The following is a 13722-nucleotide window of genomic DNA, read 5'->3' on the forward strand; positions in this document are numbered from 1 at the left end:
TAGGACTACCTGGCAGGGCAAGTATCATCTGGCTCTCGGCTGTGCTGGAGAAGGCAGTGTCAGTCTGTCTGCCTGTCTCTGGATAGCATGGCTGTCAGTTGGTCCTGCTTACGTCAGTGTCCCCAGCAACAGCTATCCCACCAGAATGTGACATGTGAGGCCCCTGGCTGTTTCAGGGGTGAGGGCATCAGTCAGTCTGTCTCCACCTGGAATGTACGTCTGTCAGTCCCTGGTTCTGGCTGGGGCGGGTGTTGTTCAGCCTCAAGCTGTGTCACAGAGAGAAGACATCAGCCAGGCTGTCTCTCTCTGGCTAGCACATGCCAGTTGGATGGCATCCATCCTCAGGTAGGAGCATCAGTTAGTTCACCTGCCGTGAGTTGGGCTATGTCAGTAGGGTTCTGGCTCTGTCAGGGGACATCAGTGAAAATGCCTGACTCCAGCTCTTGAAACACGTTCGTTAGATTCCAGCTCTACTGCGGAGGGGCAGCAGCCAGAACACCTGTGACTGGCTGGGACATGTCCATGGCACCCAGGTTCTGGAAGGGAGGCAGTCAGATTGCCTCTGTTTGGCTGGGGGCGGGGTGCAACTGAAGGCTTGCCATGCTCACCTGGTGCTGCCGGTACAGCAGGGGGACAGTGAATAAACCGATCACTCCTGCGGGTACAGAGATGGAGGTCAGGGTGCTCCCAGGAGATAAACAGCTCCGTCTGGAGCCCTGTCCTCCACCAAACCCCAACACCCCCGCTCCCCGCCTTGCCCCCACAACCTTCCCAGCTCACCCAGAATGAGAAGGGTCAAACCATTGAAGACGGCACCCACGAAGGTCAAGATGTAGAACAGAAGGGCCAGCTGGGGGCGAGGGAGAGGGTGAGCGGACCCACAGGGCACTCCCGGCAATGGCCCTCCCACCCCCTAGGGGCACAGAGGTGAATGTTGGGAACCCAGGAGGGGACGAGGGCTTCAGGGCACCTTGAGGGAGTCCATGAGGTCTTCTACCAGGAAGAAATGCCGCAGCTGCGTGGCCGTAGAGACCATGCGGAAGGCAATCTGCTGGGATAAACGTTCCATCTGCTCCCGAGTCAGGGTTAGGTCCACGTCCAGGTAGGCCCTGAGGGTACAAAAGGGTGTGGGGTGACTCAGTGGCAACAAGCTCAGACTGGTGATGGGGCGTGGGGTGGCTGCAAACGGGCAAGAAACGTGGATTGCAGAGAAGACCAGAGTTAGGACTGAGGCACAAATCAAAGGAACCACGTGTAGAGGGCTGGAGTCAAGGTCAGGGTCAGGAGAAAGGATCAAGGATCAAGGGTACAAAGTTAGGATCAGAGATTAGGGTTGGTGGGGGTTGGATTAAAGGATCAGGATGAAAAAAGGAGCAGATGGGTCAGGGCCAGGGTGAGAGTTAGTGCCTGATTTGCGGTCATGGGTCAGCGCTGGGGTGTGGACGGGGCTTAGGGTCAGGGGCCAGGGGTTCTCACTGGAAAGGGTTGGCGCCATCCCCCCGGTGCACGGCCTGCAGCACTTTGCGGTAAACCCTGAGAGAGATGGTGCCGCAGAGCAGCAACAGAGCCACGTGGGCGGCCACGGACACGATGCTAAAGTGCAGGAGGCAGAGGAGGGAGACCATGAGGCCTGTGAAGACCACTCCCGACGTCCTCGTGTCCTTCCAGTACAGCAGGTCCGCCACTGTGGAGGGGTGGGGGGCATCAGGCTGGGGCTTGTACCTGACCTGGCTGATCTCTTGACTTCCCTTTTCCTGTCCCACGGCTGAACCATGACTTCTGGACCCACCTGTTTGAGCCTTAACCCTATTTCCAAATTTTTAGTGACCTCTTTTATTCCATGCTTGTCTCCCTTCTTCTGGAAAAGGAAACTTAAGCATCTAGCAAATCCCCTTAATCTTGCTCCTCCCCGTATAATTACCTGTGGACACATAAGTACAAACCGATGCATCCTGGTCATTATTTATGAAAATGGAATTGTAGATACGCTTTTTTACATCATGTATCTCTCACTCCACTGTTCCTCCTAGAATTCCTTCCTAGTCAACCAGAATGGCTCTTAATTCACTATTTTTGAGAACTACATGGCACTCTGCGGTGTCGCCATCGTTCGTTTTATTCAGCCATGTACCTGTTGCTGGGTCAGTCCCTGTTTCCTAATTCCTCCTCTGCAAAGAGTGCTGCAAGCAACACTTTTTCACAGATATTCCTACCTCCTGGAGCTTCTATTTTCCACGGTTGGAATTGCTGGCTGGACTGGTTATGTATTTATTAATGTCATAAATTTTGTCAGATTGCTTACTAGCAAGATGTCAGTAACGATTCTTATTTCCACAAACAGCATGAGAGTGATCTTTTCCCAGCATCCTACCCAGCAATGGATATTATTGTTTTTTAACTTTTGCCAACCTGATAGGGGTAAAGTGGTATCTCCTTAATACCCTTACCAACACATTTTTCTATGTCTTAAATGTATTAATAACACCATACTCCTTTCTAAGCCCTAACACAGATTTCTGACCCCTTTCTGAGACCCTAAGCTCATCTCCGAACTCCCAAGCTGTATCTGAACCCTGACCAGTGACCTCTGGACCCAAATGTTTCATCTCATCCATCTAAAGTTTTTTTGTTTTTGTTTTTTTCCTTTTTGACACATCTATGGTTGTAATAAACTTTGAAACTCCACTCCCATTTGAACGCTGACCCAGAAGCTCAATACCCTCCTATTTCTTTCGAGATCCTCTCCCTTCTCCCACTCTCGCTCCAATCAAACTGGCCCATCCCACTGGCCTCTCTCAGAGGCTGACCTCCCTCACTTACTCACACACAAACTCCCATTTCCTCTAAATAGGGTAGCCCCCTTCCCTCCCCAAGGCAGGGCCCTCCAGGGCAGACTTGGGGAGGCACGCGCCAGTGGGTGGGGGAGGGGCCAGGTCGCCCGAGGCGGGGTCTAAGTTTAGGCACGCTGGGGGGAGGGGGCCTCACCCGCAGCTGTGCTGGCACGTCCAGCCTCTGAGTGACAGTGCCGCCTGGGCCCAAGGCTGGGGGAGGGGGCCTCCCTGTTCCTGGGCCCCAAAGCCTTGGCTCGAAGGAGAGGGGACCCCACGCTCCCTCCACAACCTCCCTAGACGCCCCCTTGATCCCCCAGCCCCAGCCTGCAGCGCCGGGGACTCAGAACAACAGGAAACATATCCCAAATTTGAGGGAGATAAGAGCGAATCTGGACCCCTTTCCGCCAACCCCCAGCCCGGGTCCAGACCGCCCCACAAGCCCACCTTTACTCCCCATCTCGGCTCCGAGTGAGAGGCCGCGGACACCGCTGCTTCTCGGGGATTTTACCCACTTCAGTGGAACCCGGAGGAAGGGAGTAGGGAGGCGGGGCCCCTTTGTACCCAGCCAATGGCTGTCCATAGAGGTGGGGACAATTCCAAAATTGGAACTCTCTTGTAAACAGGCAAAAGCAGTGATGTCTACGACCAACCCTTGGCCGTTCCTGGAGGCGGAGCATATTTTAAAGTAAGGCTGGGTCTCTTTACAACTGGCCAACAGATGTAGTCAAGGAAAAGAAGAGTTTTAAAAAGGCCTGGAGTTTGGCCAGGTGCGGTGGCTCACGCCTGTAATCCTAGCACTCTAGCAGGCCAAGGCGGGAGGATCACATTAGGTCAGGAGTTCGAGACCAGCCTGAGCAAAAAGGCAAGACCCCCCCCCTCCGTCTCTACTAAAAAATAGGGGAAAAATAATTATCTGGGCAACTAAAAATAGAAAATTAGATGGGCATGGTGGCTCTATCCCAGCTACTCCGGAGGCTGAGGGCTGAGGCAGGAGGATCGCCTGATCCCAGGAGTTTGAGCTCGCTGTGAGCTAGGCTGGCGCCACGGCACTCTAGCCCGGACAACAGAGCCAAAAGGCATAGAGTTTACTTGCAAATGTCCCATGGCCACATCTAGGAAAGAGCTTTAGTTTTTCAGGTATTTGGCCTGTACAAAATAAACCTCTAGGGGGAGCACTCCAAAAGAGGGAGGAATATTTTATAGCAATCAGCCAATCCTAATGCTCGAAGAAGGGCTAACTCTTAAGTGGGCGGGGAATCATATCTAAAGAGCCAATTGTAGTCTCAGATAACAGGAACATTTTTAAAAGGCCGGCGTTTATGAAGTCTAGCCAATAGCAATACCTCTTGTCTGCTCCGCTAGCCTCTGTTCCTTTGCGAGGTTGGTCCCTTCAAATGCCAATCCTCACACTTTGCCTCGCTGTAGTCCAATGGAACACCTTCTCACTCGCTGCTTACCTAGAAGGTGTGGCCCCAACGTAAATGCTGATTGGTCCGTGCTATCCACACACTGTCCCCTGATTGGCTCCCGCTCCAGCTGGCCCCACTGCTCTTCTGCTTCCAGTGAGCGCTCATCAGGACCGGAGTTCGAATCTCGAGATCTGGGTGGGGATGGGGTACCCGCCTGGGGGGTCCCAGAGCCCGGACTGGGCTGGGGAGTCAAGACCTCTGGCGGTGAGGACTGAGCAAGTCGGAGTTGTAGGTCCAATTCTGGCGTGGTAGAGAGAGAAGGCCGTGAGCTTTCTCCTTGGAGGTGCCCTGAGGAGAGACGACCCACCCACCCCTCTTGGCTTTGGTCCCAGCACCTCGGATATCTCACCTTCCCCAGCTTCTCCCACCTCCGATCCGTCGGGTTCCTCGTCTTCCAGCGGAGTGGAGCTACTGGTGGCAGAGTCCTCCCCGGATCCCGCTCCCCGGGCCGCCCAGCCCAGCTGGTCCAGACGGAGTCTCAGGTCCTCCAGGGGCCGCTCGGCCAGGGGAGCGGTGTCCGGATCACCACGGCGTCCGGGCTCTGGGGATTGGCTCAGGCTGGGGATGCTCTCCAAGCTGTCGCCCAGGCCGGGCTGAGGGGGAGGGTCTCGTGGTTCTGAGACTGAACGGCCCTGGGGCCGGGGGCGGCGGGCAGCTGAATCCCTGCGGCCCCCGGAGCCCACTATACCATCGAAGGCGATGTAGGAGAAGGTCAGCTCCCGGGGGGTGCCCCAGTCCTGCGAAGTAGTCTCCTCCTCCTCGTCCTCCGAGAATTCCCGGGCTGTGTGCAGCTCCCGAAAATCTGAGTCGTCGTTCCCTCCTGCATTGGGTGAAGGAGAACCACGTAAGCTTCTCTGAGCAGGACTCTGACCTGCCTAGCAGTGACCCCCTCACATCCTCCCCATCCACCTACCTTCTGTGGAATCAGGGGTAGAGGAGGCTGTAGACGGAGCTTCTTCTGTGAGAGGGAAAGAATCGAAGACTCTTAGAAGCTTAGACTCTCCGAATCGCAGAAGTGTGCCAGTCCTGGAATCTTGGATGGCCCGAATTAAGGAATCTTAGAATATGTGAATCACGGGACTTTTAGAACATTCTGCATACAGACTGTAAACCTCACTGCCATCAGAGGCTCAGAGTCTTAGAAGTGCAAAGCCAGGAACCTTAATCATAGAATCTTCAAATTGGGAATCTTAGAAAGTTTCAATTCATTCTTTCAACAACTATTTATTGAGCACCTACTATGTGCCAGGCACTGTTCTAGCCCCTAGGGATACAGCTGTGAATAAAACAGACAAGATCCTTGCTCTCATAGAGCTAACACTCTGGAAGAGACAGACAATAAAGTGAATATTTCATGTTGGGTGTGGATGAGTGCATGGAGTAAAATAATGCAAGGTACTCATGAAAGCAAAGGGGTGCTGTTTCAGACAGCATGGTCAGGAAGGCTTCTCTGATAAGATATTTGAGCAGAGACCTGAATGAATGAGGAAGCCATGCACATGTCTAGGGAAGAATCTTCCAGGCAGAGGGGAAGGGCAGTGCAAAGGCCCTGATGCAGGCGTTATGCTTGGCATATCTGAGGAACAGAGCAACTGATGGGCAGAGCGATGGGAAATGAGGGAAGAGAGGTAAGAGGGGGAGATCAGCAGGTCCTTCCTTTGTAATCCAAAGTAAGGACAAGATCTTAGAATGTAAGGATGATACTCCAACATGTTGAAACCACAAATTCTTAGAATTGTGGCATCTGGACACTCAAGACATGCAAGTAGCTAGATCTGAGAGTGTTGAAATCCCCAGCTGTCAGACCCCTGGGTGTGGGACAGAGAACGGTTGACATGGACTGTTACAGCCTTGAGCTCAGAGATTGTGGGGATCGGGCCAAGAATTTTCAATCGGAAATCCAGCCCTTCAGAGCCAGCCTGGGGCTTTGCACACAGGAGATGCTCAATACTGTTTGGAAATTGAAATCTGACGCCCCCCCTCGCCCCCCTCAGCTGAGGAATCAGAGGGCTGGAGCAGAGTGGGTCTTCCCCAGGTTGCCACTAATCAGCGGTAAAGCCTGCTAAGGTCCCATAAGTCCTTGCCCCAACCCAGGGATGGCTGTTTTCCGGGCACAGGGGCTTGGACAATTTGGGCGAGGTCGGGGGTGCCTCTTGGGCAGAAAACAGGGGTAGGATTCGAAGACAAGTCATGGGGAGTCTGACCCCTCTTCTCCATCCTGGCTCTACTCCTCCATTCAACCCCTCCCCTCCAGCTGCGGCCAGCACCAGAGCCAGGGGACAGCTCCCTGCGCGCGTCCTCATCCCCCGGCGGGGCCAGGCGATACATCCCAGCGCCCAGCGCGCCCCTCGCCAGATATCTCGGTGCCCCCTACCTCCGCCCTGTTTCACCCGGGTCCTCCGGGTCATGCTGCCCCAGTCGCCGGCCAGAGCGCGGGGGGAGGGGAGAGCTTCCTTTGTCTCCTTCGCCTCCTCCCCCATCCCAGCTCTCCCGCGGGCAGGCGCGGAGGGGATACCGGGGAGGAGCCCACCTGGCCCTCTGGGCCCCACACCAGGCCCAAGCTTCCCTCTACTCACTGCAGTGGGCGAAGACCGGCAGGACCTGCCCCATGGCCCCCCTCGGGCCTGCATCGGGACCCCCGCCCACTCCGGCCGCGCCGACCTGGGCCCGGGGCCGCTGGAGCTCATCTCCGCCGCGCCCAGGACGCCGCCGCCATCGTCGCCGCCTCCGCCTCCCCGGCCGCTCCAGCAGCCGCCGCCGCCGCCCTCTGCTCGGCTCGGCTCGGCGGGGGCGGGCGGGGCAGCGGTGGGAAGGCACTGCAGCGCGGGGCCGGGGGCGGGGCCAGAGCACAGGCCGGGCGGGACCCGAGGGAGGGCGAGGGGGCGGGGAAACAGCGAGGAGCTCGCGTAGGAGGGGCGGGGCTTTTTTACTAGAGGGGCGGAGCTAGGGGTGGGCGACCGGACCAGGACGAAGTGGAAAGCGGCCTGGAGGGCGGGGTCTACACGCAACGGGAGCGGCCTTTAGGGGAAGAGGGGTGGGGCCTAGGGTAGGTGAGAGGCCAGGGAGAGAAAGGTGAAGGAGCATTGGCGAGAGGATGGGGGCCTGGATCTCAGAATGGGTTGGGGCGGAGCTAGTCACTGAGGAGTGGGTAGGAAGATCCTAAGGCTCCGAGGTTAGATCCGAGCCTTGTTTCGCAGAGGCAGTGGGAAAGGGGGCGGGAAGAAACGACTCAAACTTTTGAGGCAAGGGCAGGAACTCAGACATGGGTGGGGCTTAAACCAATTTATAGTTTATTCAAATAATCGGACGAGGTCGGAGTTAGAAGCGATGCCAAGACTGTGAAAACTGGAAGGGTCTGAGGCCGTGTGCTTGAAGGGATGGGCGAGACTTGGAAGAGAAAACGACCGAAGGACTGGGGGAGGGGACCACAGGGGAGGGGTCCAACTAAGGAAGTACAGTATTTAAAGGTTTTCAGGCTGGGGGGCTGTACCAATGAGGTGGGCGGAGCTTGGACTGAGCAGGGCTGGTACCTGAAACCATGCATGTTGTGTTGAGAACAGATTCTAGAGTTAATTTCCCTGTAACACCGATTACTTCTGTGACTCAGTTTCCTCTTCCCGTAAATTGGAGACGAGGACGTATAATGGTGTGTGACACACGGTAAGCGCTATGTAATAGTTTGCTACTACAGTATTACCATTTTTCCTAACCCAGATCGCAAATCCCGCTTTGAAGGTGCGGAAGAGTGGAAAACCAGAAGTGCAGTTCCTCCTAGTGACCCGACTTAAGTGCAGGTCAAGGGACAGGAAGGAGATTTAGATAGTTTCAAATCTCACAGCGGAGGGGATTAATGGAGGGGGGGCAGGTGTAGAGGGTGGAGCCTTCCTGATCCCAGGGCTGAAGGATGGCGGCCCTTGTTCGCCTGCTGGAGCGTCTCCTCTGGCCTGCTCGCAAGGAAAAGGAGGAGGTGGAGGAGGAGGAGGAGGGGGAGGCGGGGCGCAGGGCCCTCGACGGGCCTCAGTCTCTCCTGGCCGCGCCACGGTGCACCCAGCAGCCACACGGGGGTGCCGCGGCGTCGTGGGGGCTGCGCTTCGGGGCCAGCGCAGCGCAGGGCTGGCGCGCGCGCATGGAGGACGCGCACTGCGCTTGGCTCGCGTTACCTGGGCTGCCCCCTGGCTGGGCTTTCTTCGCTGTCCTCGACGGCCACGGAGGGGCGCGAGCTGCTCGCTTTGGCGCGCGCCACTTGCCAGGCCACGTGCTCGAGGCGCTGGGCCCGGCGCCTGGCGAGCCCGAGGGCGTGCGCTGGGCGCTGCGCCGAGCCTTCTTGAACGCAGACGAGCGCCTGCGCTCGCTCTGGCCCCGCGGCGAACCGGGTGGCTCCACGGCGGTGGCATTGCTTGTCTCCCCGAGCTTTCTATACCTGGCGCACTGCGGTGACTCTCGCGCCGTGCTGAGCCGTGCCGGCGCTGTGGCCTTCAGCACCGAGGACCACCGGCCTCTCCGGCCCCGGGAACGGGAGCGCATCCACGACGCGGGCGGCACCATCTGCCGCCGGCGCATCGAGGGCTCTCTGGCTGTGTCGCGAGCACTGGGGGACTTTGCCTACAAGGAAGCTCCGGGGAGGCCCCCGGAGCTGCAGCTCGTTTCCGCTGAGCCCGAGGTGGCCGCACTGGCACGGCAGGCTGAGGATGAGTTCATGGTCCTGGCCTCTGACGGCGTGTGGGACGCTATGTCTGGTGCTGCCCTGGCGCGGCTGGTGGCTTCCCGCCTCCGCTTGGGCCTGGCCCCAGAGCTTCTCTGCGCGCAGCTGTTGGACACGTGTCTGTGCAAGGTCCTGGGGGGGCGTGGCATTATTGAGGCTTGGTGCACTACAGGGAAGAACCGCTGGGGCTTGGATGGAGAGGCTAGAATATAGCTAGAGAAGGAGGGGGTGGGGCTCGACCAAGGGGCGTGGCCTGCTGGAACGGGCGGGGCCAAAATGTGGGGAGGGCGGAGCTTGAGGGCTTTGAGGCACAATGGGAGAGTAGTAGCGCTGGATAGGTGAGTGGGAGGGATTTAAGAGAAGGGGTGAGGTCTTTTGGAACAGGACCGTTGTAAGCCTTAGGGCCAGGGCACGAGGTATGATTAAGTGCCGGAAATGGAAGAGCAGGTACACAGCAGAGTAGGCGGAACTCGGAGAAGGAGCGTGGTTATCTTTTAATATTAAATAGGACGAGCCTGGGACAGGGCGGCGGCGCGATCTAAGGGATTGGGCCAAGTGGGAGAGGACTGGCAGGTGGGTGGGACCTGAGAGAAAGGGGCATAACCAGATCGAGGAGGGGGGACTTGAACATCCGGACTGCTGGGGAAGCTCTGCCTTCAACTATGTCCCACTGGGCTCCCTTTTCTTCACCCTCTTCAGGGCAGCCTGGACAACATGACCTGCATCCTGGTCTGCTTCCCTGGGGCTCCCAGGCCTTGTGAGGAGGCGATCAGGAGGGAGCTGGCACTGGACACAGCTCTGGGCCGCAGAGTCGCTGGTGAGCAGGCACACGGAGTAGGAGGGGCAGTTGGCATGGAAGGACTCTCCCATAACTCTTGCCTTTTTCTCAGAGCTGTGTGCCTCTGCTCAGGAGCCCCCCAGCCTAAACACAGTTTTTACGACTCTGGCCTCAGAGGACATCCCAGATTTACCTCCTGGGGGAGGGCTGTACTGCAAGTGAGTTAGGGTGGGGTGGAGTGGGGTGGAATGGGGGGTGGGGTGGTAGGAGAACGGTCCCCTTCTGAGGGCCTTCCTCTGCTCTCCAGGGCCAATGTCATCGCTGAAGCTTATTCTCAGCTCTGCCAGGCCTCGGAAGAGTGCTGGGAGGTAAGGACCAGCACTCGAATGTTTCTCTTAGGAGCATTTAATCCAGCCCCCCTACCCCTCTTAGTGGTGGGGAAATTAAAGCCAGTAAGGACAAGGGACTTGCCTGATGCATTAATACATTCTCACTCCTGGTCCTGAAACACTGTGCTAGGCATGATGGGAGGATGCAGAAAAGAAGAAACTGTGCTTCCCTTCCAAGAAATGTAGCCCCTGTAATGCTCTGTAAAGTCCCCCATCCCAAGCACGTCCCCACACCCAGGCAGAAAAATTCAGGGAATGTTAATGACCAATTCTAAGACCCAGATGCACAGAAGATACCATCAGGACATCTCTGAGTGTGGTCCAGGTCTTGGACGAGAGAGGCTGTAATTGGGATCAGATAGCAGAGGGGAATTTGGAGATGTCCAAAGAGGTGAAGGTGCACCAAGGGGTGGGGGTCAGGGAGGAAATGTGAGGGAGGAAGCTGGGCCCAGAGTCCCGTGGCCTTTGCATGGCAGAGAAGGAAGCTTGCTGAATATTATGTGGATGACAGGGGACCGTTGATAATTTCCCAGCAGCATAAGGAGGTACTTGTCAGGATTCTTTGAGTGGTAAGTGACAGAGACCCAATTCAACCTGGGAAAGCAAAATGGAATTTACTGGACCATGTCATTGAAGAAGTCAGGGTTTTAAGGCATGTCTGCATCCAGTTGTCAGAGGACGTCTTTTAGTTTTATTTCCTCTGAGTTGGCTTGAGTTCCTTGCAGGGTCTCTCATGGGGTAGTAGAGAGTTGCATTTCCAGGCGCACATCCCACCAGCCTGCCATGCCCCAGCAGAGGGAGAGAGCTAGCCAATTTCCCAGTAGTTGCCTCAGTGGTCCTACGGCTGCTCCTCATTGGCCACGCTGGGTCACGTGCCTGACCAGTCACTGTGTCTCTGATTGGCCAGGCTGGGGTCACTCACCCACCCCTAGCATTTGCGGTTGGGGTGCACTCCAGCCAAACCTGGATGGATTGAGAGACGGGCCGTGGTGGTCCCTCAGAGGAAAGCAGTGCTGCTTCCAGAGGCAGGGGAGTAGGTGCTGAGAGGCAGGGAGGGGTTCCTATTCATTCCCTCCCGCATTTTGTGTTACAGAAAGCGCGAGATGGGGCGGGGAAGCTCACCCGCACGCATTCGGGCTCTGTCTTGGACTTGGAGGCCTGACGGCTGTCATCCGTTGGGGACCCTCCGCTCAACTGGGGCCTCTACAGAACTCAGGAAGAAAATTGCCCCTTCCCCAGCAACGTAGACCAGAGGAAGGAAGACAAGCGCTGGAGGAACCCCAGAAAGCCTATTTCCCCTTTTCCTGCTTCCTCACAGAAAAGTCTTATGAGAGGGGAAATTCCACCACCATGCAGACCAGAATAAGAAAACAAAAAAAAACCCAACCAAATGTTTTTGAAATATTTGGAGTGACAGATTCTGAGAGATCACCCAGTTCAATAATCTCCTTCCTATTTTTCATTTGTTTTCAAGGGGACATCGGGGAGAGTCTTTATTAAATTTTAATTACATAAGTGATTCCAAAGACATTGTCTTGTAAAAACAAACATTAGTTGCCTAGTCAGTTAGCAAATATGTATTGGGCCCCTGCTGTGTGCCAGGCCCCGGTCACAGCCATGAACCAGGCAGACCAGGCCACTAAGATCCTTGCCCCGTGGGGGTGGCCTCCTAAGTTGGGAGAGACAGAAAACAAGGGAACCAAAAAATGAAGTCATCTCAGACACGGACAAGTGTCACAAGGAAAATAAAACAGAGAACATGATGAGAAAATGACTAGGGGAGCTACTTTGAGGGTTTTTTCATGTCAAATTTTTAATTTTTAAATTTTACTTAATTCATTTAGTTTGTGAATGGGCAATGAATTCACTTGGTTTGAAATGCAAAGGGTACAAGATGATGTACAGTGAAAAGTCTTTCTCCATCCTCTGTCCTTTGGCCACTCAGTTTTCCATCTTGGGGTGGCTGCTTTAAACAGGGGGATCAGAGAAGGTCTCTGAGAAGGGGACAATTGAGCAGAGAACTAACAGAAAAGGAGACGGCCATGCTAATACCCCAGAGAAGAACATGTCAAGGCAGGCGTAGGGAACAGCCAGTGCGAAGACCTAGAAACAGGATTGAATTTGGCATTTTTAAGATGAGCCTTGGGATCTCTATGACCACCAAATTCCCAACAATCCCACTCCCTATCCCATTGGCAACCCCTGCAATGAATTTGGAGTGGACTTTTCTAGACCTTTTACTCTGCGTGTGCACACACGTATATGGTACCTTAGATGTTTCATTGATTTTTTTTCATACCTATGTCTCATTAAGCAACTTGGGTTTTTTCCACTCAGTAATACATTGAAGATTCCTTCATGTCATTTTCATATCTCATTCTTTTTAGATGCTGCCTACCCTTCTGACAAGGGATGTGCAAGGGTTTCACTCTTTCCTCTTGATGGACATTTATTTCCAATTTCTTGCTCTCACAACGCTGCTGCCATAAAGATCCTTGCTCAGGCTCCTTGTGCACATACGCAAGAGTTCTCTAATGCAGGGGTCTTGCTATGTGTCTTGTATGGCCTTAGAGCCAACAATGGCTTGCACATTTTTAAAGGGTTGTAAGAAAAAATATGGAAACCAGACCCTATGTCTAATATGTCTAAAATATTTACTATCTTCACCTTTCTGGAAAAAGTTTGCTGACTCCTGCCGTAGCACAGGAGGCACCCAGAAGTGTCACCCCTCCCATTTCACAGATGGGAAAGCTGAGAACCAGAGGAGAAAGGACTTGCCCAAGGTCACACAGTCCTGGGGTTCTCATTCAGTTGGCTAAATGTCTGTTGAGCTGCATTCTGGGCCTGGCTGGGTTGGGTGAGCTCCAGAAATCAATTAAGTCTACTCCTGCCACTGAAGGACTCACAGCCTGGAGAGACACACAGAGAAACAATTACAACCTAGGTGGCTCAGGGTTCAAGGTCTGCCAGAGCGGGGTGGAGAAGGGGAGAGGGTCACTCAAGTCTTCAGAGAAGAATTAATGTCAGAGCTTGGCCTAGAAGGACGAAGCATTCCCCAGGTGAAGGACAGCAGGACAGCATCCAGGCAGAGGACCGGGCTGGGACAAAGGCTGGAAAGGTTGATTTTCTCACCTAGTCAGCTGGGCCCTGAGAATTGCTGGTTTTACACTCATCCCTTCGCTTTTGGGGTTCTGGGAGCTCAGGCAAGAGGGCCATAGGCCAGATTTATTCCCTTCCTCTAGGCCTCAGTTTACCCATTTGTAAACGTGGAACTGAAGATTTCCCAGGGCTAGGGCACCTCACTCAGGCCAGGTGGCGCTCTATGGAAGGGGCGCGACCGCGCGAGTGACGTCACTTGGGGCGGGGCCTGCTGGACCCGCTGCGGAAGCCTTGGAGGGCGTCTGGGCTCAGCCCCGAGCCGGCCTGTGGGGGAGGGTGCTCCCGGGAGCCGGCACCTGGGAGGGTCTCCCAACCTCTCTGCCCTTCGGATCGCTGGGATGATCCCGCCGTCCTCCGCCAGCGAAACTGAGTCATAGCGGGGCATGCTGGGGCA

The 13722-nt window shown here is 55.3% G+C and overlaps 2 protein-coding genes across 2 annotated transcripts in view; one reads left to right on the forward strand and one right to left on the reverse strand.

Annotated features, from left to right (window-relative positions):
* The window catches only part of RTN2 (reticulon 2), a 7621-nt gene extending 687 nt beyond the window's left edge, over nt 1–6934 (reverse strand). Inside the window, exons 1-9 of the mRNA XM_012653243.1 lie at nt 6877–6934; nt 5214–5258; nt 4650–5120; nt 4289–4540; nt 1477–1684; nt 971–1109; nt 781–850; nt 609–655; nt 475–536 (exon numbers count right to left, since the gene is read on the reverse strand). Coding sequence (XP_012508697.1) covers nt 475–536; nt 609–655; nt 781–850; nt 971–1109; nt 1477–1684; nt 4289–4540; nt 4650–5120; nt 5214–5258; nt 6877–6910 — 1328 coding nt within the window. The 5' untranslated portion in view covers nt 6911–6934. The remainder of the gene's footprint in view (nt 1–474; nt 537–608; nt 656–780; nt 851–970; nt 1110–1476; nt 1685–4288; nt 4541–4649; nt 5121–5213; nt 5259–6876) is intronic.
* A 1270-nt stretch (nt 6935–8204) lies between these two features.
* PPM1N (protein phosphatase, Mg2+/Mn2+ dependent, 1N (putative)) lies at nt 8205–11331 on the forward strand. Its single transcript, XM_012653455.1, has 5 exons — nt 8205–9131; nt 9702–9819; nt 9893–9998; nt 10088–10148; nt 11263–11331. Exons 1-5 carry the CDS (start codon nt 8205–8207, stop codon nt 11329–11331), a joined length of 1281 nt encoding a protein of 426 aa, XP_012508909.1.
* Nucleotides 11332–13722: the final 2391 nt, after the last annotated feature.

This window comes from Propithecus coquereli, unplaced genomic scaffold, assembly GCF_000956105.1.
Source record: "Propithecus coquereli isolate 6110/MARCELLA unplaced genomic scaffold, Pcoq_1.0 Scaffold42, whole genome shotgun sequence".
Classification (NCBI taxonomy): Eukaryota; Metazoa; Chordata; class Mammalia; order Primates; family Indriidae; genus Propithecus; species Propithecus coquereli.